This window comes from Nerophis lumbriciformis, linkage group LG01, assembly GCF_033978685.3.
Source record: "Nerophis lumbriciformis linkage group LG01, RoL_Nlum_v2.1, whole genome shotgun sequence".
Classification (NCBI taxonomy): Eukaryota; Metazoa; Chordata; class Actinopteri; order Syngnathiformes; family Syngnathidae; genus Nerophis; species Nerophis lumbriciformis.
In genome coordinates this window covers 12,432,573-12,456,125 of record NC_084548.2, presented here as the reverse complement: position 1 = coordinate 12,456,125, position 23,553 = coordinate 12,432,573, and the positions used below count along the sequence as shown (strand labels likewise).

The 23,553-nt window shown below is 41.5% G+C and overlaps 1 protein-coding gene across 1 annotated transcript in view; it reads right to left on the bottom strand.

The window, feature by feature from the left end:
* The window catches only part of spen (spen family transcriptional repressor), a 71,347-nt gene that overhangs the window by 25,152 nt on the left and 22,642 nt on the right, over nucleotides 1-23,553 (bottom strand). Inside the window, exon 3 of the mRNA XM_061974993.1 lies at nucleotides 9,470-10,075. Coding sequence (XP_061830977.1) covers nucleotides 9,470-10,075 — 606 coding nt within the window. The remainder of the gene's footprint in view (nucleotides 1-9,469; nucleotides 10,076-23,553) is intronic.

Below are 23,553 nucleotides of genomic sequence, written 5' to 3'. Positions count from 1 at the left end.
TTATTAGATACTCAAAGCGCTCACGGAGAAGTGGGAACCAATGAGCAAACGCAAAAACTCCCTGAGCATTCAGTGGAGCCCATGACAACATCAGACGTGCACACTGTGGCTACACCAGCAGCACACCTGTCCCTAACCTGACTAAATAACAAGTTAAATCTCCATCTATCCATCCATTTTCTACCGCTTGTCCCTTTCGGGGTCGCGGTTGATGCTGGAGCCTATCTCAGCTGCATTCGGGCGGAAGGCGGAGTACACCCTGGACAAGTCCCCAACTCATCGCAGGGCCAACACAGATAGACAGACAACATTCTCTTATTATTAGAATCAAATGACAGCAGTCATTTCCATTTCTAATATAAGTGTTTAGGCCCACTTACAATGACAATAACAAAAAATATCGTTTTTTATGAACTGTGTACTTGTATTGTTTGTGTGGGTGGAGGTCCTGCTTTGGAAATAATTTGTACCCCTTTCAGACATTGCATTTAGTTCCCATTAAAACATTCACATGTTGCACAATGAGATGTAAGCAGGGGATCATGTGTACATTCCTGCAACTTCCTGTTTGTAAAAAATATATTTTTATTAGTATTTATTTAATATACTAACAGAATTTCATGATTAATATTTATAAATGAAGATTCCTAATAAATGACACTAGAATAAGCACACATTTGATTGGTAAATCATAGTGTAACGACCTGGAATTACACTTTATGTGTGGTGTTGGAGTTGTCCGACTTTTTGTGTGGCTGTAAACGCATCACTGGCTAAGTGCCATATGTGCAAGTGTTGGCGCAAGTGAGAAAGAGTGAGCGGCTGCTGTTGATATAACAAAGTTGCTTTTGGTCTGGCTTGTACTGCAGAAAACGACCACTTTTGCTAGATATCATTTTTTTACTAATGTTTTGGTGATGTGTTTATGGCCGACAATAAAGAGTTTTGCTCAGTAAAGTGATGGATGGAATCCATGTCCTCAAAGCGTCTCGACAGACGTTACAATATTTGAACAATGATGACGAAAACTGTTTTCTCTGTCGTGTCCGTGTGTCGAAAATTGTTATGCGCTTTTTTTTTTTATTTGATTTTGTGCGTGGCATAGATTTGCCGTGCGCAGAGGACGCTTGAGCAGTGCGCAATTGCACAGGCGCGCACCTTAGAGGGAACGTTGGTGGGAACCCATCATTCATTCACACCTGGTGGTGGTAAGCTACATTTGTAGCCACAGCTGCCCTGGGGTGGACTGACGGAAGCGAGGCTGCCAGTTTGCGCTTACGGCCCCTCCGACCACCATCTATCAATCATTCACCAGTGTGAGCGGCACTGGGGGCATGGGTGAAGTGGCCTGCCCAAGGACACAACGGCAGCGATTTGGATGTCAAGAGGCGGGGAGCGAACCTGCAACCCTCAGGTTTCTGGCATGGCCGCTCTACCCACTACGCCAGACCTGGGCAAATTAAGGCCCGGGGGCCACATGCGGCCCGTTAAGCTTTTTAATCTGGCCCGCCGGACATTCCCAAATCATTTTTTTTAGATGTTTAAGATGGAAAATGTAGCTGCCATTATGATGTGCAGTGATGTTTTCTAATGACTGTAAGTCTTCAACTACACTAAGTCTTTCAATGCTTGGAATCTGCGCTTTTTGATGATATACTAGTTACTATGGTAATCTAATTAGTTACTATGGTAATCTAATTAGTTACTATGGTCATCTAATTAGTTACTATGGTAATCGACATCACAGCAGCTCAGACGAGGCACCAAGCAGTGTGGGTGGAAAGCGTTTCCACAGACGGGGCGGGAGATTTTCACGACAAAGTTCTAAAGCTTAGTGATGTATCAGATATATCAGATTGTAGGTTGGTTTATTTTGTACCCTTCGCGTTCATATTTCACGGTTTGTTGCATTTTTGTTGCGTTTCACTTGATTGTAAAATATGTCGATCGAAAGGGGGTGTGACATTCATATTTTGTGAATATTCCGTGTTTTATCGTTCATAGAAAAATGTAAAATTCCATTATGTTTTTTAAGGCGGTCTGTCATGAAGTTTTTAGCATTCAATCAGACATTATTGTGAGGTTTTGTATTAGTGTTCCTAAAAATAGATATACCGGCCCCAAGACGCATGTTTTTCTCTAAATGTGGCCCCCGAGTCAAAATAATTGACCAAGCCTGCACTACGCCATACCGCCCCGTGTGTTGTCCTGATACCAATATTTTGGCACCGGTACCAAAATGTATTTCGATACTTTTCTAAATAAAGGGGACCACAAAAAATTGCATTATTGGCTTTATTTTAACCAAAAATCTTAGGGTACATTAAACATATGTTTCTTATTGCAAGTTTGTCCTTAAATAAAATAGTGAACATACAAGACAACTTGTCTTTTAGTAGTAAGTAAGCAAACAAAGGCTCCTAATTTAGCTGCTTACATATGCAGTAACATATTGTGTCATTTTTCATTCCATTATTTTGTCAAAATTATCAAGGACAAGTGGTAGAAAATGAATTATTAATCCACTTGTTCATTTACTGTTAATATCTGCTTACTTTCTCTTTTAACATGTTCTATCTACTCTTCTGTTAAAATGTAATAATCACTTATTCTTCTGTTGTTTGGATACTTTACATCAGTTTTGGATGATACCACAAATTTAGGTATCAATCAGATACAAGTAGTTACAGGATCATACATTGGTCATATTCAAAGTCCTCATGTGTCCAGGGACATATTTCCTGAGTTTATAAACATAATATACATTTAAAGAAAAACTAAAGAAGATGTTGTGATGCCAAAAATATCGATGTAATCATAGTAGTATCGACTAGATACGCTCCTGTACTTGGTATCATTACAGTGGATGTTAGGTGTCGATCCACCAATGGCGTTTGTTTACATTGTGACGCGGGTGAGCTACGGTGTGTAGTGAAGCATGTTTAGCTATTCCTCGTCCTGCAGGGATGATACTTGTAAGAAACTTACTTTATTTGTCGCCATGGAGGCAAGGATTAGTGATTTAGAAATAGCTAAAACACTGCAGACTGCGGCTGGACTATAGCCGCTCGCTAGCTAGCCATGTCTTAAAGCATCTCTTCCTGAGGGCGTTTCAGTGTTATAACTTCACCTTTATTGTTAGTTTTTAAGCCAAAATGCGTCCGTTCTCCCTTTTCTCTCTACACACTGTGTCTGCTTGTAAGTACTCCGTGAATGTGCGCTGCCGAACATGCTCCTCTGCTCGTAAACCAGCAATGTCAGGACGTGACGACGACGGAGGCGTGGTGGACCGGTACTTTTTAGAGGCGGTATAGTACCGAATATGATTCATTAGTATCGCGGTACTATACTAATACCGGTATAGCGTACAATCCTAAAATGTTGTTACAATGTTGGATACTTGTGTTAAACAATGCCAAAGCGCCAAATCATAAGCTTTATGCATTTTGGCCTGAGCTTGCACTAGGGATGGGAATCAAACACCGGGTCTTAGAGGGAACGGGCTCCCAGGGTTTCGATTCCTGGGAATCAGTTTTGTTAAAGGGGAACATTATCACCAGACCTATGTAAGCGTCAATATATACCTTGATGTTGCAGAAAAAAGACCATATATTTTTTTAACCGATTTCCGAACTCTAAATGGGTGAATTTTGGCGAATTAAACGCCTTTCTAGTATTCGCTCTCGGAGAGATGACGTCACGTTGTGACGTCACATCGGGAAGCAATCCGCCATTTTCTCAAACACCGAATCAAATCAGTTCTGTTATTTTCCGTTTTTTCGACTGTTTTCCGTACCTTGGAGACATCATGCCTCGTCGGTGTGTTGTCGGAGGGTGTAACGACACGAACAGGGACGGATTCAAGTTGCACCAGTGGCCCAAAGATGCGAAAGTGGCAAGAAATTGGACGATTGTTCCGCACACTTTACCGACGAAAGCTATGCTACGACAGAGATGGCAAGAATGTGTGGATATCCTGCGACACTCAAAGCAGATGCATTTCCAACGATAAAGTCAAAGAAATCTGCCGCCAGACCCCCATTGAATCTGCCGGAGTGTGTGAGCAATTCAGGGACAAAGGACCTCGCTAGCACGGCAAGCAATGGCGGCAGTTTGTTCCCGCAGACGAGCGAGCTAAACCCCCTGGATGTCTTGGCTCACACCGTCCCTTATGCCACCGAAGATGATCAAGAGAAGAATATCGACCCTAGCTTCCCTGGCCTGCTGACATCAACTCCAAAACTGGACAGATCAGCTTTCAGGAAAAGATAGCGGATGAGGGTATGTCTACAGAATATATTAATTGATGAAAATTGGGCTGTCTGCACTCTCAAAGTGCATGTTGTTGCCAAATGTATTTCATATGCTGTAAACCTAGTTCATAGTAGTTAGTTTCCTTTAATGCCAAACAAACACATACCAATCGTTGCTTAGAAGGCGATTGCCGAATTCGTCCTCGCTTTCTTCCGTGTCGCTGGCTGTCGTGTCGTTTTCGTCGGTTTCGCTTGCATACGGTTCAAACCGATATGGCTCAATAGCTTCAGTTTCTTCTTCAATTTCGTTTTCGCTACCTGCCTCCATACTACAACCATCCGTGTCAATACATGCGTAATCTGTTGAATCGCTTAAGCCGCTGAAATCCGAGTCTGAATCCGAGCTAATGTCGCTATAGCTTGCTGTTCTATGCGCCATGTTTGTTTGAGTTGGCATCACTATGTGACGTCACAGGAAAATGGACGGGTGGTTAAAATCAGGCACTTTGAAGCTTTTTTTTAGGGATATTGCGTGATGGGTAAAATTTTGAAAAAAACTTCGAAAAATAAAATAAGCCACTGGGAACTGATTTTTAATGGTTTTAACCCTTCTGAAATTGTGATAATGTTCCCCTTTAAAGATTCCCTTATCGATGTCTGGGGGCATGCATGATGTTACCAGGCACGCCGCCGATCAACAGCACAGACGTTGGAATCAAATCACGACAAAGGAAGACACTTGCAAAGTGATTATTGCATTGAATTGAGAACATTCTAGCAGAAACATTAGCAGCATGTGACAATGTTGCGTTTTCAATCTCACACGTCGTCTGCTGTTACGACTGCAGGTAACTAACAAACTAACACTGCTTATCATGTTAAAACGTGCCATTATTAGCTGTAAGTGTGAAATGAATGTTGCACATGCATTCCATAACTAAACGGATAAACAGACAGATAAAGCATTATTTAAATGTAATTATGGCAGGTGCATAATAACACAGACATGCGACATATCGTGAGATCGATGCTTCCATAAAGAGCTTTTTTATGAAGCTCTCTGACTGGACCGGCGAGTGTACAGGTGCACCCAACGTGGTGACCGGTTGTATGTATCTAATGTTTACACAGATCATTTTTGGCCGTGTCTGGGGGGAAAATAGCCGTGACGACTTGAAGATATACATCTAAACAGTGTACATTTTCTAAAGACAAATGATGTTACTTTTGGAGAGGATAGGGCAGGGTTTCATTTGCAATCTGGGAACGCCGACACAATAGAATATCCTGCAGACAGACTCAAAAAATGGGTTACAAAAGTGACTGTGGGGAAAAATGTACGCTAAATTTACACTAAAGCATATCCGATACATATTATCTAGACCAGGGGTGTCAAATGTACGGCACATGGGCCGTATCAAGCCCGTGAACAGGTTTAATCCGGCCTGCAAGATGAGTTTGCTAAATATAAAAATGAGCTGCAATTTTTTAACTGCTGTTCTAAATGTGTCCACTGGATGTCGCAATAGCAATTCAAGTGTAACCCACATCACACATACTGTTTAAAGATGACCTTCCAGCTGACTTTAAGCACCCTCTAGATTGTCAGCAGACTGATGCAGTACAGACGCACATTTAAATGATCCTCTCAATTAGAGATTACTTTTGAAAAAATAATAATAAAATAAGATAAATAAATTAAAACAATTTTCTTGAATAAAAAAGAAAGTAAAACAATATAAAAACAGTTACATAGAAACTAGTAATTAATGAAAATTTGTCAAATTAACTGTTAAAGGTTAGTACTATTAGTGGACCAGCCGCACGCACAATCATGTGTGCTTACGGACTGTATCCCTTGCAGACTGTATTGATATATATTGATATATAATGTAGGAACCACAATATTAATAACAGAAAGAAACAACCCTTTTGTGTGAATGAGTGTAAATGGGGGAGGAAGGTTTTTTGGGTTGGTGCACTAATTGTAAGTGTATCTTGTGTTTATGTTGATTTAATTAAAAAAAAAACGATACCGATAATTAAAAAAACCCGATACCAATAATTTCTGATAATACACTTTAACGCATTTATCGGACATCTCTAAAAAAAAGTTTTTTTTTTGCTTGTTTTTTTTTGTCATTAAAAAATACAATCATGCCTGCAGACTGTATTGATCTACATTGATGTATAATGTAGGAACCAGACATATTAATAACAAAGAAAAAACCCTTTTGTGCAAATGTGTGTGAATGGGGGAGGGAGTTTAGGGAGTTTTTTTGGATTGGTGCACTAATTGTAAGTGTATCTTGTGTTTTTTATGTTGATTTAATAAAAAAATTAAAAATATTTGTATTTTTTTTAATTTTTATTTTATTTTATTTTTTCTTGTGCGGCCCGGTACCACTCGATCCACGGACCGGTACCGGGCCACGACCCGGTGGATGGGGATCACTGATCTAGACCACAAGGAAGTGTTTAAATGTAGATTAAAATCATCACAGGTCCCCCTTGATGCTTAAACAGACTTTGGACATGCCTCACTAAATAATTTGAGCAATATTATTTAGACACATAGATAAACCTAATGGTTAAGTGCACTTTAAAAAGCATGTTGCTTGTTTTATTTCCAAGTATTTAAATGATAGGCTAAAACATGAGACTTTTCAATTCAATGTCAATGTATGGCTTGGTCTGTCCAAACCGATAGAAATTCATATATACAATGCAGAAATGTAAAAAAAAAAAAAAACGGTCTTGCATTTGAAGCAGAGAAAAATAATGCCCTCTTTTTTGTCATTACTTAGGCTTCATCTGTCTCCCAGCATGAGAAGATGGATGCAAAATAATGGCTGCCTCATTTTCCTCAAACCATTCCCATGCCCGCCTTCGTTTTCTGGGCTCTCTGTTGATTCCCCTCCCTCCTTTTCTCTCATCTCTGTGTTTCAGACACTGCCGGAAGTGCTCCTGATGGAGGCTGGCCTGTGGGAGTGGGCAGGCAGCCAGCGCTGGCCAGAAATTTCCAGTTCCAACTGGATCTCACGGAGGGGGAGGGGGCATTACCACAGAGGTACGCAGTGAGAAAAATATATAGCAGCCGTCTCCTAAAAAAGAAAAAACACCCCGATGGCAATACCGCGTCTGACCACAGGTGTCGCTCTGACCCGTTGGCAAAGTCCAAAGGAGATGATGCAGCTAACGTACAAACAATTTAAAAAGGGATTTTATGTTTTGTTTCATGAATGCACCCCTTAGTTATCGCTCTGTATTCGTCTCAGTCCGAATAAGTCCATATACAGAATTACATTTAGACACATCAATATAACGGCAAAACCACATAAATGGCTAGTCAAATTTAATACTGTAAAAGTAATAACAAAAATGACATTTGTGTTTGTACTGATACACCACAGTGCTTTGCAGGATAATGTTGCACATATGACTTCTGCATGGGTGTAGTATTGATCCACGTCACATGGCTGACATCATATTGTTCTTCTTTAGAAGACAAACTCATTCTACAGCGCCTCTTCTGGTTGCAGTCGAGTAGTGCACTCCATTTTACTTTGCTTAATAATTCCACAATAAATGTATTATCAACACTAAATTGGCCCTAGTGTGAATGTTGCCTGTCTATCTGTGTTGGCCCTGCGATGAGGTGGCGACTTGTCCAGGGTGTACCCCGCCTTCCGCCCGAATGCAGCTGAGATAGGCTCCAGCACCCCCCGCCACCCCGAAAGGGACAAGCGGTAGGAAATGGATGGATGGATGTATTATGTTAAAAGTACCACTGATAGTCACACACACACACACACACACACACACACACTAGGTGTGGTGAAATTACCCTCTGCATTTGACCCATCTAGGGCTGCAACTAACGATTAATTTGATAATCGATTAATCTGTCGATTATTATTTCGATTAATCGATTAATAATCGGATAAAAGAGACAAATTACATTTCTATCCTTTCCAGTATTTTATTGACAAAAAAAACAGCATACTGGCACCATACTTATTTTGATTATTGTTTCTCAGCTGTTTGTACATGTTGCAGTTTATAAATAAAGGTTTATAAAAAATTTAAAAAAAAATCAAATTAAATAAAAAAATAAATTAAAAAAATTGCCTCTGCGCATAGCATAGATCCAACGAATCGATGACTAAATTAATCGCCAACTATTTTTATAATCCATTTTAATCGATTGAATCAATTAGTTGTTGCAGCCCTAGACCCATCCCCTTCTTCCACCCACTGGGAGGTGAGGGGAGCAGTGAGCAGCAGCGGAGTGCCAAGCAGGGAGGTAATAGGTCCCATTTTTATAGTCTTTGGTATGACCCGGCCGGGGTTTGAACTCACGACCTACTGTGGCTGCTTAAGCATTGCCTATACCGGGGGTCAGCAACCCATCCATCCATCCATCCATCCATCTTCTTCCGTCGCGGGGGCAGCAGCCTAAGCAGGGAAGCCCAGACTTTCCTCTCCCCAGCCACTTCGTCCAGCTCTTCCCGGGGGATCCCGAGGCGTTCCCAGGCCAGCCGGGAGACTTAGTCTTCCCAATGTGTCCTGGGTCTTCCCCGTGGCCTCCTACCGGTCGGACGTGCCCGAAACACCTCCCTAGGGAGGCATCCTGACCAGATGCTCGAACCACCTCATCTGGCTCCTCTCGATGTGGAGGAGCAGCGGCTTTACTTTGCGCTCCTCCTGGATGACAGAGCTTCTCACCCTATCTCTAAGGGAGAGCCCCGCCACCCGGCGGAGGAAACTCATATCGGCCGCTTGTACCCGTGATCTTGTCCGTTCGGTCATAACCCAAAGCTCATGACCATAGGTGAGGATGGGAAATTGAGAGCTTTGCCTTCCGGCTCAGCTCCTTCTTCACCACAACGGATCGATACAGCGTCCGCATTACTGAAGACGCCGCCTGTCGACCTCACGATCCACTCTTCCCTCACTCGTGAACAAGACTCCGAGGTACTTGAACTCCTCCACTTGGGTCAGCAACCAAGTATGGGATAAAAGTAGTGGCTTATAGTTCGAGAATGACGTTAGTTTTTCTGTCGACGGAGGGATTCAAACTTTTATCTCCCAAAGACAAGACCTGAATTCCACTACTCTTGTGAATAATTTGTAAGAAATCCCACCACTCAGCAGTCTACTCATATAAAATGTGGCGCTACAGGCGTGCGCAAACATCAAGGAGCATCACTCACCTGCCACTGGTGCTGCTGCTGGTGCTGCTGACCGAGTCTGAACTGGAGGCTCGGCTGCGAGAGCCCGATCTGCTGTGGGAGCACGGAGGTCTGGTCGCCTGACCTGCCAGTCTCTGAGGAGAAGGGTTTCGCGAGTGTGTCGAGTGCGGAGAACGGCTGCGACTGTGTCGATACGAGCGCTCGCCGCGCCGACCCCGGTCCTCTCTGTAAAGGTCCCTGTGAACCACACTGGCCAAAGTGAAGGCCTCCCTGGTTCGAGACTCATACCGAGGCTCCGGTGTCTCAAAGCGACACGGACTCCTGCTGTGGGAGCGGTAGAAGCTGACTCCGCTGGACGTAGAGCCACCGTTTCCTCCTGTGGCGGACCCCGCCGCTCCAGTTGCTCCGGTGTTGCCAGCGATGGCGTTAACAATGCCCCCGACTCCGGTGGACAGGGTAGTACTGTTTCCCAGGGAGGTGCCAGACCCAGTCCCAGACGAGCTGAGAGTCCTTTCTCTCGTGTAGTAGTCCGTGTCATAATGTCGTTGACGTTCGAAACTGCTTCCCGCACGCTCGTGATGACCATACGTGCTGTGGTCATACGCCCGCTCTCGACCTTCAGCAGTCCTAGAAAAAATACAATAGGAAACAAAATGTTGTCAGGAGGCTGTTTTGTTCTAAGAACTATCACAAAATCAACTTGCATAAGCTTTTTCTTTGTTGTATTATACAACCACTTCTGATTAAAAAAAAAAAATACATATATGTTCATGAGATTCAGTTTTTAAATCAGCAGTATTAGGACCTCAGTGTTCTGGTCTTGTTTTTTGGTCAGGTACCCAAACTTTCATGATTGGGATTTAGGCCAAACTATAACATAACATTAGTTTAAAAAAACATAAAAAATCCATTCCAGAGTTATGGCCCTAGACACTTGCCAAAGCTGTATTACAAACCCCGTTTCCATATGAGTTGGGAAATTGTTAGATGTAAATATAAACGGAATACAATGATTTGCAAATCATTTTCAACCCATATTCAATTGAATGCACTACAAAGACAAGATATTTGATGTTCAAACTCATAAACTTTTTTTTTTGCAAATAATAATTAACTTAGAATTTCATGGCTGCAACACGTGCCAAAGTAGTTGGGAAAGGGCATGTTCACCACTGTGTTACATGGCCTTTCCTTTTAACAACACTCAGTAAACGTTTCAGGAACTGAGGAGACACATTTTTTAAGCTTCTCAGGTGGAATTCTTTCCCATTCTTGCTTGATGTACAGCTTAAGTTGTTCAACAGTCCGGGGGTCTCCGTTGTGGTATTTTAGGCTTCATAATGCGCCACAGATTTTCAATGGGAGACAGGTCTGGACTACAGGCAGGCCAGTCTAGTACCCGCACTCTTTTATTATGAAGCCACGTTGATGTAACACGTGGCTTGGCATTGTCTTGCTGAAATAAGCAGGGGCGTCCACGGTAACGTTGCTTGGATGGCAACATATGTTGCTCCAAAACCTGTTTGTACCTTTCAGCATTAATGGCGCCTTCACAGATGTGTAAGTTACCCATGTCTTGGGCACTAATACACCCCCATACCATCACAGATACTGGCTTTTCAACTTTGCGCCTATAACAATCCGGATGGTTCTTTTCCTCTTTGGTCCGGAGGACACGACGTCCACAGTTTCCCAAAACAATTTGAAATGTGGACTCGTCAGACCACAGAACACTTTTCCACTTTGTATCAGTCCATCTCAGATGAGCTCAGGCCCAGCGAAGCCGACGGCGTTTCTGGGTGTTGTTGATAAACGGTTTTCGCCTTGCATAGGAGAGTTTTAACTTGCACTTACAGATGTAGCGACCAACTGTAGTTACTGACAGTGGGTTTCTGAAGTGTTCCTGAGCCCATGTGGTGATATCCTTTACACACCGATGTCGCTTGTTGATGCAGTACAGCCTGAGGGATCGAAGGTCACAGGCTTGGCTGCTGACGTGCAGTGATTTCTCCAGATTCTCTGAACCCTTTGATGATATTACGGACCGTAGATGGTGAAATCCCTAAATTCCTTGCAATAGCTGGTTGAGAAAGGTTTTTCTTAAACTGTTCAACAATTTGCTCACGCATTTGTTGACAAAATGGTGACCCTCGCCCCATCCTTGTTTGTGAATGACTGAGCATTTCATGGAATCTACTTTTATACCCAATCATGGCACCCACCTGTTCCCAATTAGCCTGCACACCTGTGGGATGTTCCAAATAAGTGTTTGATGAGCATTCCTCAACTTTATCAGTATTTATTGCCACCTTTCCCAACTTCTTTGTCACGTGTTGCTGGCATCAAATTCTAAAGTTAATGATTATTTGCAACAAAAAAAAAAGTTTATCAGTTTGAACATCAAATATGTTGTCTTTGTAGCATATTCAACTGAATATGGGTTGACAATGATTTGCAAATCATTGTATTCCGTTTATATTTACATCTAACACAATTTCCCAACTCATATAGAAACGGGGTTTGTATTAGTGGACCAGCAGCACGCACAATCATGTGTGCTTACGGACTGTATCCCTTGCAGACTGTATTGATATATATTGATATATAATGTAGGAACCAGAATATTAATAACAGAAAGAAACAACCCTTTTGTGTGAATGAGTGTAAATGGGGGAGGGAGGTTTTTTGGGTTGGTGCACTAATTGTAAGTGTACCTTGTGTTTTTTATGTTGATTTAATAAAAAAAACAAAAAAAACGATCTTGATAATAAAAAAACGATACCGATAATTTCCGATATTACATTTTAAAGCATTTATCAGCCGATAATATCTCTATCCCCAAGTGAACATCGCTTCAACGAAGATAAAAACGAGCAAATAGCTCAGCTCCCACCTCTTACTGCCAAGTTAGCCAGGCTAGGGGGGGTGAAAGAAAAATTAATCTGAGGCTGAGTTGACTTGAAACTGTTTAATGTTGCACTTTTTATATGTAGAAGAAAAGTTTTGTCATTTTATTTAATCTGAGCAACAACTTGACGCAGTTTAATGTTGATTAACATGGACCCCGACTTGAACAAGTTGAAAACTTATTGGGGTGTTACTATTTAGTGGTCAATTGTACGGAATATGTACTGTACTGTGCAATCTACTAATAAAAGTCTCAATCAATCAATCAAAAAAAGCACTTTATATGTAGAAAAGTTTTGTTAAGAAACCATTCTAAGCCTTATCTTATTTATTTTTTATTTTTTATATGTTGACCACATGAACCCTGGCAATGGACCCTGTGTGTATATGTATGTTATGCCATTGTTTACAAATTTGGTAAATAAATAACCAAAAAATGTATATTTTGTTGTTTTCTTCCTGTACCGAAAATGAACCAAACCGTGACCTCTAAACCAGTGGTGCCCAACCTTTTTGTAACTGCGGACCGGTCATTGCTTGAAAATTTGTCCCACGGACCGGGGGGTGGGGAGAATGGGGATGGTATTTTTTTTTGGTTTTTTTTTTGTTGTTTTTTTGTCATAAAAAAATACAATCATGTGTGCTTACGGACTGTATCCCTGCAGACTGTATTGATATATATTGATATATAATGTAGGAACCAGAATATTAATAACAGAAAGAAACAACCCTTTTGTGTGAATGAGTGTAAATAAGTGTAAATGTGGCAGGGAGGTTTTTTGGGTTGGTGCACTAATTGTAAGTGTATCTTGTGTTTTTTATGTTGATTTAATAAAAAATAAAAAAAAACAAAAAAAATAAAAAATAAATTTTTTACATTTCTTGTGCGGCTCGGTACCAATTGATCCACGGACCGGTGGTTGGGGACCACTGCTCTAAACCAAGGTACGTACCGAACCGACATTTTTGTGTACCGTTACACCCCTACAATGATATTATCTAACAAGAAAAAGACATGTTGAAACTAATAACACAGATTTGTGTTTCAATTTATGGATAATATTTTTGTAGTCTTTTGAAAAAAATCCATGCGTCTTAGCCAATGATGCTTATTTTGCAATGACATCATACTGACACCCAAGTGGAAGAGTTCAAGAACCTCGGAGTCTTGTTCACGAGTGAGGGAAGAGTGGATCGTGAGATCGACAGGCGGATCGGTGCGGCGTCTTCAGTAATGCGGACACTGTATCGATCCGTTGTGGTGAAGGAGCTGAGCCGGAAGGCAAAGCTCTCAATTTACCGGTCGATCTACGTTCCCATCCTCACCTATGGTCATGAGCTTTGGGTTATGACCGAAAGGACAAGATCACGGGTACAAGCGGCCGAAATGAGTTTCCTCCAACGGGTGGCGGGGCTCTCCCTTAGAGATAGGGTGAGAAGCTCTGTCATCCGGGGAGAGCTCAAAGTAAAGCCGCTGCTCCTCCACATCGAGAGGAGCCAGATGAGGTGGTTCGGGCATCTGGTCAGGATGCCACCAAAACGCCTCCCTAGGGAGGTGTTTAGGGCACGTCCGACCGGTAGGACACGTTGGGAAGACTATGTCTCCCGGCTGGCCTGGGAACGCCTCGGGGTCCCACAGGAAGAGCTGGACGAAGTGGCTGGGGAGAGGGAAGTCTGGGCTTCCCTGCTTAGGCTGCTGCCCCTGCGACCCGACCTCGGATAAGCGGAAGAAGATGGATGGATGGATGGATGGATCATACTGACACCAACACAAGTAAGTGGTAAGTGCTTACATATGGGGGTGATCCAGATCACATTTTGGATTCAGGGTCTTTTTAAAAGTATTACTTGCCATATAGAGGGGCGCGTGTGATCTTGCGGAACATGCTTTTTTTTTGACGCATCAGAATATAATGAAGCGTTTGTAGAACTTGGCTTCGCTGTAACCACGGTGGGGGGCAAGGAAAGACCAGTGGGTGGTTTCTTTTAATGTGAATAAGCTTACAATGTTATGCAGAGGTATAGTTATAACAATTTTATAGACAAAGCATACTATTTATAGTCACGGTGGAGAGTGGGGATATTTTCTTCTTCCAAAGGGGGGCGTAACAGAAAACAGTTGAAAAGCACTGTGCTATTGGGAGAGTATCATCTCAGAGGACTGTTCTGGTTTTTAATGGTTTCATTTTGGGTTTTGCTGGCAGGTTGTTGTTAGGCCCCTGTACCGTGCTGGACTTGGACTCGATCCCCTCCTCCCTCTGCTGGTCTGCACTCATACTGAGCATTCATGCTTTGTCTCATTTGCTTGTGCAATGACTTCTATTCTGCTGCATTGCTAATAGTCCCTTTCTTATTTGGAGTAGTTCTGATTATTTATTTTGTGCAAGGTGGTGGCTGTTATTAATTACTTTTGAGAGAAGCAATCTTCGTTACGTGCACAAATGTCGTCGCGGGTCAGCAAGCATTGCATGGGTTTGACTTTTGGATTATTTGGAGTCGTTCCAATTATTTATATTATGAAATGTGTTGGTTATCTTTAAGAACTTGCGAGGAGGGATTGCATTGCAGGCAATCTATCACTCGGCTAGGTTGCGCATGTGTGTGTGTGTGTGTGTGTGTGTGTGTGTGTGTGTGGTCTGGCAATGCTTACTTAATGGGGACATCGCTCTGTTTACACAGTCACCTTTAGGGGACCTCTGACGGTATGGGGACAAAAAAAAACAGGTCCCCTAAAGGGAAACCTTTTTAAATGATAGTCAGATCCATTCTGAAGATGCCTAAGTGAAAATTTTGTTATCCTGGCATTAATAGTACCGTATTTTTCGGACTATAAGTCGCAGTTTTTTTTCATAGTTTGGCCGGGTGTGCGACTTATACTCAGGAGCGACTTATGTGTGAAATTATTAACACATTACCGTAAAATATCAAATAATATTATTTAGCCCATTCACGTGAGAGAGTAGACGTATAAGATTAATAAACGTATAGCATGTTCTATATGTTATAGTTATTTGAATGACTCTTACCATAATATGTTACGTTAACATACCAGGCACGTTCTCAGTTGGTTATTTATGCCTCATATAACGTACACTTATTCAGCCTGTTGTTCACTATTCTTTATTTATTTTAAATTGCCTTTCAAATGTCTATTCTTGGTGTTGGGTTTTATCAAATACATTTCCCCAAAAAATGCGACATATATATGTTTTTTTCCTTCTTTACTGTGCATTTTCGGCCAGTGCGACTTATACTCCGGAGCGACTTATATATGTTTTTTTCCTTCTTTATTATGCATTTTCGGCCGGTGCGACTTATATGTTTTTTTTCTTCTTTATTATGCATTTTCGGCCGGTGCGACTTATACTCCAGTGCGACTTATATATGTTTTTTTCCTTCTTTATTATGCGTTTTCGGCCGGTGCGACTTATACTCCAGTGCGACTTATATGTTTTTTCCCTTCTTTATTATGCATTTTCGGCCGGTGAGACTTATACTCCAGTGCGACTTATATATGTTTTTTTCCTTCTTTATTATGCATTTTCGGCCGGTGAGACTTATACTCCAGTGCGACTTATATATGTTTTTTTCCTTCTTTATTATGCATTTTCGGCTGGTGCGACTTATACTCCAGTGCGACTTATATATGTTTTTTCCCTTCTTTGTTATGCATTTTCGGCTGGTGCGATTTATACTCCAGTGCGACTTATATATGTTTTTTTCCTTCTTTATTATGCATTTTCGGCCGGTGCGACTTATACTCCAGTGCGACTTACATATGTTTTTTTTCTTCTTTATTATGCATTTTCGGCCGGTGAGACTTATACTCCAGTGCGACTTATATATGTTTTTTTCCTTCTTTATTATGCGTTTTCGGCCGGTGCGACTTATACTCCAGTGCGACTTATATATGTTTTTTTCCTTCTTTGTTATGCATTTTCGGCTGGTGCGACTTATACTCCAGTGCGACTTATATATGTTGTTGTTTTTTCTTTATTATGCATTTTCGGCCGGTCCGATTTATACTCCGGGGCGACTTACACTCCAAAAAATACGGTACTGTGATTCTGTATGGTATACATTAGGGATGTCCGATAATGGCTTTTTGCCGATATTCGATATTCCGATATTGTCCAACTCTTTAATTACCGATACCAATATCAACCGATATATACAGTCGTGGAATTAACACATTATTATGCCTAATTTGGACAACCAGGTATGGTGAAGATAAGGTCCTTTTTTTAAATATTAATGAAATAAAATGAGATAAATAAATTAAAAACATTTTCTTGAATAAAAAAAAAAGTAAAACAATATAAAAACAGTTACATAGAAACTAGTATTTAATGAAAATGAGTAAAAATAACTGTTAAAGGTTAGTACTATTAGTGGACCAGCAGCACGCACAATCATGTGTGCTTACGGACTGTATCCCTTGCAGACTGTATTGATATATATTGATATATAATGTAGGAACCACAATATTAATAACAGAAAAAAACAACCCTTTTGTGTGAATGAGGGGGAGGGAGGTTTTTTGGGTTGGTGCACTAATTGTAAGTGTATCTTGTGTTTTTTATGTTGATTTAAAGGGGAACATTATCACCAGACCTATGTAAGCGTCAATATATACCTTGATGTTGAAGAAAAAATACCATATATTTTTTTAACCGATTTCCGAACTCTAAATGGGTGAATTTTGGCGAATTAAACGCCTTTCTAATATTCGCTCTCGGAGCGATGACGTCACAACGTGACGTCACATCGGGAAGCAATCCGCCATTTTCTCAAACACCGAGTCAAATCAGTTCTGTTATTTTCCGTTTTTTCGACTGTTTTCCGTACCTTGGAGACATCATGCCTCGTCGGTGTGTTGTCGGAGGGTGTAACAACACGAACAGGGACGGATTCAAGTTGCACCAGTGGCCCAAAGATGCGAAAGTGGCAAGAAATTGGACGTTTGTTCCGCACACTTTACCGACGAAAGCTATGCTACGACAGAGATGGCAAGAATGTGTGGATATCCTGCGACACTCAAAGCAGATGCATTCCCAACGATAAAGTCAAAGAAATCTGCCGCCAGACCCCCATTGAATCTGCCGGAGTGTGTGAGCAATTCAGGGACAAAGGACCTCGGTAGCACGGCAAGCAATGGCGGCAGTTTGTTCCCGCAGACGAGCGAGCTAAACCCCCTGGATGTCTTGGCTCACACCGTCCCTTATGCCACCGAAGATGATCAAGAGAAGAATATCGACCCTAGCTTCCCTGGCCTGCTGACATCAACTCCAAAACTGGACAGATCAGCTTTCAGGAAAAGATAGCGGATGAGGGTATGTCTACAGAATATATTAATTGATGAAAATTGGGCTGTCTGCACTCTCAAAGTGCATGTTGTTGCCAAATGTATTTCATATGCTGTAAACCTAGTTCATAGTTGTTAGTTTCCTTTAATGCCAAACAAACACATACCAATCGTTGGTTAGAAGGCGATCGCCGAATTCGTCCTCGCTTTCTCCCGTGTCGCTGGCTGTCGTGTCGTTTTCGTGCCGCGATAACACCTCATTCACCGCTAATTCTCATACTTGCCAACCCTCCCGGGAGACTCCCAATTTCACTGCCCCTCCCAATAATAGTCACGTCTGCTTTCCATCCAGTCCAACGAGTGCTGGCCCAGTCACATTTGTGCGGCTTCTGCACACACACACACAAGTGAATGCAAGCATACTTAATCAACAGCGATACAGGTTACACTGAGGGTGCCCGTATAAACAACTTTTACACTGTTAGAAATACACGCCACACTGTGAACCCACACCAAACAAGAATGACAAACACATTTTGGGAGAACATCCGCACCGTAACACAACATAAACACAACAGAACAAATACCCAGTACCCTTTGCAGCACTAACTCTTCCCACACACACACACACACACCTTGTAGCGTCCCGGAAGAGTTAGTGCTGCAAAGGGTTCTGGGTATTTGTTCTGTTGTGTTTATGTTGTGTTACGGTGCGGATGTTCTCCCAAAATGTGTTTGTCATTCTTGTTTGGTGTGGATTCACAGTGTGGCGTATATTTCTAACAGTGTTAAAGTTGTTTATACGGGCACCCTCAGTGTAACCTGTATCGCTGTTGATTAAGTATGCATTGCATTCACTTGTGTGTGTGTGTGCAGAAGCCGCACAAATGTGACTGGGCCAGCACTCGTTGGACTGGATGAAAAGAAGACGTGACTATTATTGGGAGGGGCAGTGAAATTGGGAGTCTCCCGGGAGGGTTGGCAAGTTTGAGAATTAGCGGTGAATGAGGTGTTATCGCGGCACCGTCGCTGTATATAATCGGCGGGTCAGCTCCAGTGTTAATTTGATATCGCCTCAAGGGCCAAGTGAATAGTGATGGGATCGGCAGTTCTTTTGACTGTACTGAATCACTAGAATCAGTTCCTTAAATTGATTCGTTCAAAAAATGTGTTCACCAAATGGAGAACGGATGCCAATGGCATGAAACATATCCCCGCGACGGGAGGAGAATCACTCGCGGCATTGGGGCAAGCAGAGCAGAGAGCGAGAGCGTTGTCGTTCACTGAGTGATTCATGTCGTTAATCCGCGGTGAACGAATCGTTCGCTCAGTCCCTCCCCCCGCCCCCATGATGAGTAGCTGGCTGCGTCGTTCGCCGACGTCACAGAATGCGCCAGTTCCACTCATACCGGCATGGTCGCGGCGGAGCTCAACTGAACTGAGAAAGGAACGAATCAGTTCATGAAGTGATTCGGTTCAGTACGTTCACTCAAAAGATTCGTTCATTCGAACGAATCGTTCGCGAACGACACAACATTACAAGTGAAATTTTTGGCCCGCGGGCCAGAGTTTGACACCCATGATCTACAAAGATACAAATAATTGCTATTGCGACATCCAGTGGACACATTTAGAACAGCAGTTTCTTTCATTCAAAAATTTCAGCAAATTTTTATACTTATCAAAATAATAAAACCTGTTCGCGGGCCTGATTGTGTGTATATAAACTTGTCAAATGCACATTTGTATACGGTATTTGTAAAATGATGCTGACATTCTGTATAAATTGGTCGAACAATCAATATTAATCGGAGCAAAATTTTGGGAGAACAATCTGTTCTAAGGACAAGAACATGGAAAGGGTATGTACTGTCATTTTCTCTCTCCTGAAGGATACGACAGTTGAAAGAAGTAAAAGCACATCTACAATTCACTGCACTATGCATGAGGAGAAGGTCGCAGATGAATCCCGCTTCATCTTGTTTGCCGTTATCTGTGAGCAGAATTCATGAATATCATCTATAGCTTAATGATGTATGGCAGCCGGGAAACTGATGGATTATCTCGACCCTGAGATGCCATCCAAAAATGTAAATTTTGCTCGCGCAGGTTGATCTTTGAATGGATAGCCTTCGAGTCTGTGCTGGAAAAAGCAGCCTCTACATTATTTATGAGGCTTAAAACAATTTCAGTCATTTCTTTGGCAAAATCTCCTGCACTGTTTGATTATAAGTGTGCGTCAGTGCATGCCTAGCACATCTGTGGGCGATTAGATTGGAGCACAAGCATTTTAAATAAGAGATGCATCCAGCAGCTTGGTCAAAGGGACGTATTATAAGTAGTGTATCCTGAAATATCTGCCCGGCAACACTTTTGTCTTCTTTTTTTTTTTTTTCCAGGTTTAAGCTACATAAATTAAAGTTTAGGAATATGAATCATGGCAGCAATGTTGTTATGTATGAGGGCTGGACGATTAATCACATTTTAATGAGTTTCGATTTTTGGCTTCTCACGAAAAAAAATATCCAAAAAAAAAGGTCACAGAACATGCAAGCGAATTCCTGAGCTTGTTATGGTGAAACCGATGAGTGAGTGTAAAAATGATCACATCTACTAGAGTTTGGGATCTCACCATGGATGCGACGTTTTATTTTGACACAGCATTAGTGCACTGCAAAAAGTCAGTGTTCAAAAACAAGGAAAAAAAGTACAAAAATGAGGGGTATTTTATTTAAACTAAGCAAAATTATCTGCCAATAGAACAAGAAAATTCGGCTTGTCAAGACTTTCCAAAACAAGTAAAATAAGCTAACCTCAATGAACCCAAAAATACCTTCAAGGGGAACATTATCACCAGACCTATGTAAGCGTCAATATATACCTTGATGTTGCAGAAAAAAAGACCATATATTTTTTTAACCGATTTCCGAACTCTAAATGGGTGAATTTTGGCGAATTAAACGCCTTTCTAATATTCGCTCTCGGAGCGATGACCAATGTGACGTCGCATCGGGAAGCAATCCGCCATTTTCTCAAATACTGAGTCAAATCAGCTCTGTTATTTTCCGTTTTTTCGACTGTTTTCCGTACTTTGGAGACATCATGCCTCGTCGGTGTGTTGTCAGAGGGTGTAATAACACGAACAGGGACGGATTCAAGTTGCACCAGTGGCCCAAAGATGCGAAAGTGGCAAGAAATTGGACGTTTGTTCCGCACACTTTACCGACGAAAGCTATGCTACGACAGAGATGGCAAGAATGTGTGGATATCCTGCGACACTCAAAGCAGATGCATTTCCAACGAATAAAGTCAAAGAAATCTGTCGCCAGACCCCCATTAAATCTGCCGGAGTGTGTGAGCAATTCAGGGACAAAGAACCTCGGTAGCACGGCAAGCAATGGCGGCAGTTTGTTCCCGCAGACGAGCGAGCTAAACCCCCTATCGACCCTAGCTTCCCTGGCCTGCTGACATCAACTCCAAAACTGGACAGATCAGCTTTCAGGAAAAGAGCGCGGATGAGGGTATGTCTACAGAATATATTAATTGATGAAAATTGGGCTGTCTGCACTCTCAAAGTGCATGTTGTTGCCAAATGTATTTCATATGCTGTAAACCTAGTTCATAGTTGTTAGTTTCCTTTAATGCCAAACAAACACATACCAATCGTTGGTTAGAAGGCGATCGCCGAATTCGTCCTCGCTTTCTCCCGTGTCGCTGGCTGTCGTGTCGTTTTCGTCGGTTTCGCTTGCATACGGTTCAAACCGATATGGCTCAATAGCTTCAGTTTCTTCTTCAATTTCGTTTTCGCTACCTGCCTCCACACTACAACCATCCGTTTCAATACATTCGTAATCTGTTGAAACGCTTAAGCCGCTGAAATCCGAGTTTGAATCCGAGCTAATGTCGCTATAGCTTGCTGTTCTTTCCGCCATGTTTGCTTGTGTTGGCTTCACTGTGTGACGTCACAGGAAAATGGACGGGTGTTTATAACGATGGTTAAAATCAGGCACTTTGAAGCTTTTTTTTAATTTTACCCATTGCGTGATGGGTAAAATTTTGAAAAAAACTTCGAAAAATATAATAAGCCACTGGGAACTGATTTTTAATGGTTTGAACAATTCTGAAATTGTGATAATGTTCCCCTTTAAAATAAGTATATTCTCACTAATAACTGCACTTTTCTTGGTAGGAAAAAAAATGAGACCTTTTTGCTCAATATGTTGAAAAATATTCTTAAATTAAATAAATGCTAGTGCCGTTATCTTGACATAATGATATAATGATTTTTTTTTTTCATGCTTGAAGTAAGAAATTATTACTTTAAAAAAGCAGTTTTATACTTGTGAGTGTTGATGACACAGCTTTGCAACAGTTGATATTCTAGTTTCAAGCATGTTTTACTCAATATAGGTCATCAAATCTCAGCAACAAGCTATAATATCTTACTGAGATCATTTAGGACCAAAACACTTACAACAAGTAAAACAATCTAACATAAAACCTGCTTAGTGAGAAGAATGATCTTATCAGACAGAAAATAAGCAAATATCACCCTTATTTGAGATATTTAATCTTACTTAGATTTCACTTTTTGCAGTGTGTGCCTACTAATCAATATACACTAAACAAAAAAAAAAAGTGAGGCACAGGATTTCCACGTTTACGTGACCGCAGACAGAATTGGCCATTAAAATGGAACCAGCAGTTAACGCAGAATATCAGGGAAATTGACATAAATGTGAGTGAAAGCGGTCATTGTGAGGGTAAGCAACATTTGTTTGGGGAATTAATGTGTCCGGGACCGCTCATTTATCCCCGACACACCTGAACTAAACAATATCGAGACGGCCACTTGAAACAGCGACTAAAGTCAGAGGCTAAAACTAGCTAGGACAAACCATATACCGTAATTTTCGGATTATAAATCGCTCCGAAGTATAAATCGCACCGGCCAAAAATGCATAATAAAGAAGGAAAAAAACATATATAAGTCGCACTTTGGGGGGGGAATTTATTGATAAAAGCCAACACCAAGAATAGACATTTGAAAGGCAATTTAAAATAAATAAAGAATAGTGAACAACAGGCTGAATAAGTGTATGTTTTATGAGGCATAAATAACCAACTGAGAATGTGCCTGGTATGTTAACGTAACATATTATGGTAAGAGTCATTCAGATAACTATAACATATAGAACATGCTATACGTTTACCAAACAATCTGTCACTCCTAATTGCTAAATCCCACGAAATCTTCTTCCTCGGTGTCGCTTCTAAACAACTCTGCCAACTCCAAAAGGTAGACAATGCGCCGCTTCCTCGTCTATCGGTACGTCGCTTACGTCAGAGTCATCGTCATTTGCAGTTCCATTTATTCCAGCCTTTTCTGAATGCGGACAGGATGGTTTCGGCTGTCACTGAAGCCCATGCTGATATATGCCTAGTCTCTTACGTGAATTGGTTAAATAATATTATTTGATATTTTACGTTAATGTGTTAATAATTTCACACATAAGTCGCTCCTGAGTATAAGTCGCACCCCCGGCCAAACTATGAAAAAAACTGCGATTTATAATCCGAAAAATACTGTACCCTCAACCTAGGGCTGGGAGATTTATCGAGTTTGTAAGATATATCGATATATTTTCAAACAAGATATGAATTAAGAAAACATCATAATATCGATATAATTTTTTTCACGTAAAAATGACCAAACGCCGCTTATTTGTTGTGTTCCTTGTCCTCCCCCGCCCCCCCTCCATGGGCTACTAAAACCCTCCCTTTCCTCCTTCCAAGACGTGCTTGCACGTATAAGAACATCCATGATTGGTTGGTTGTTTACTAGAGATGTCCGATAATATCGGCCTGCAGATATTATTGGCCGATAAATGCG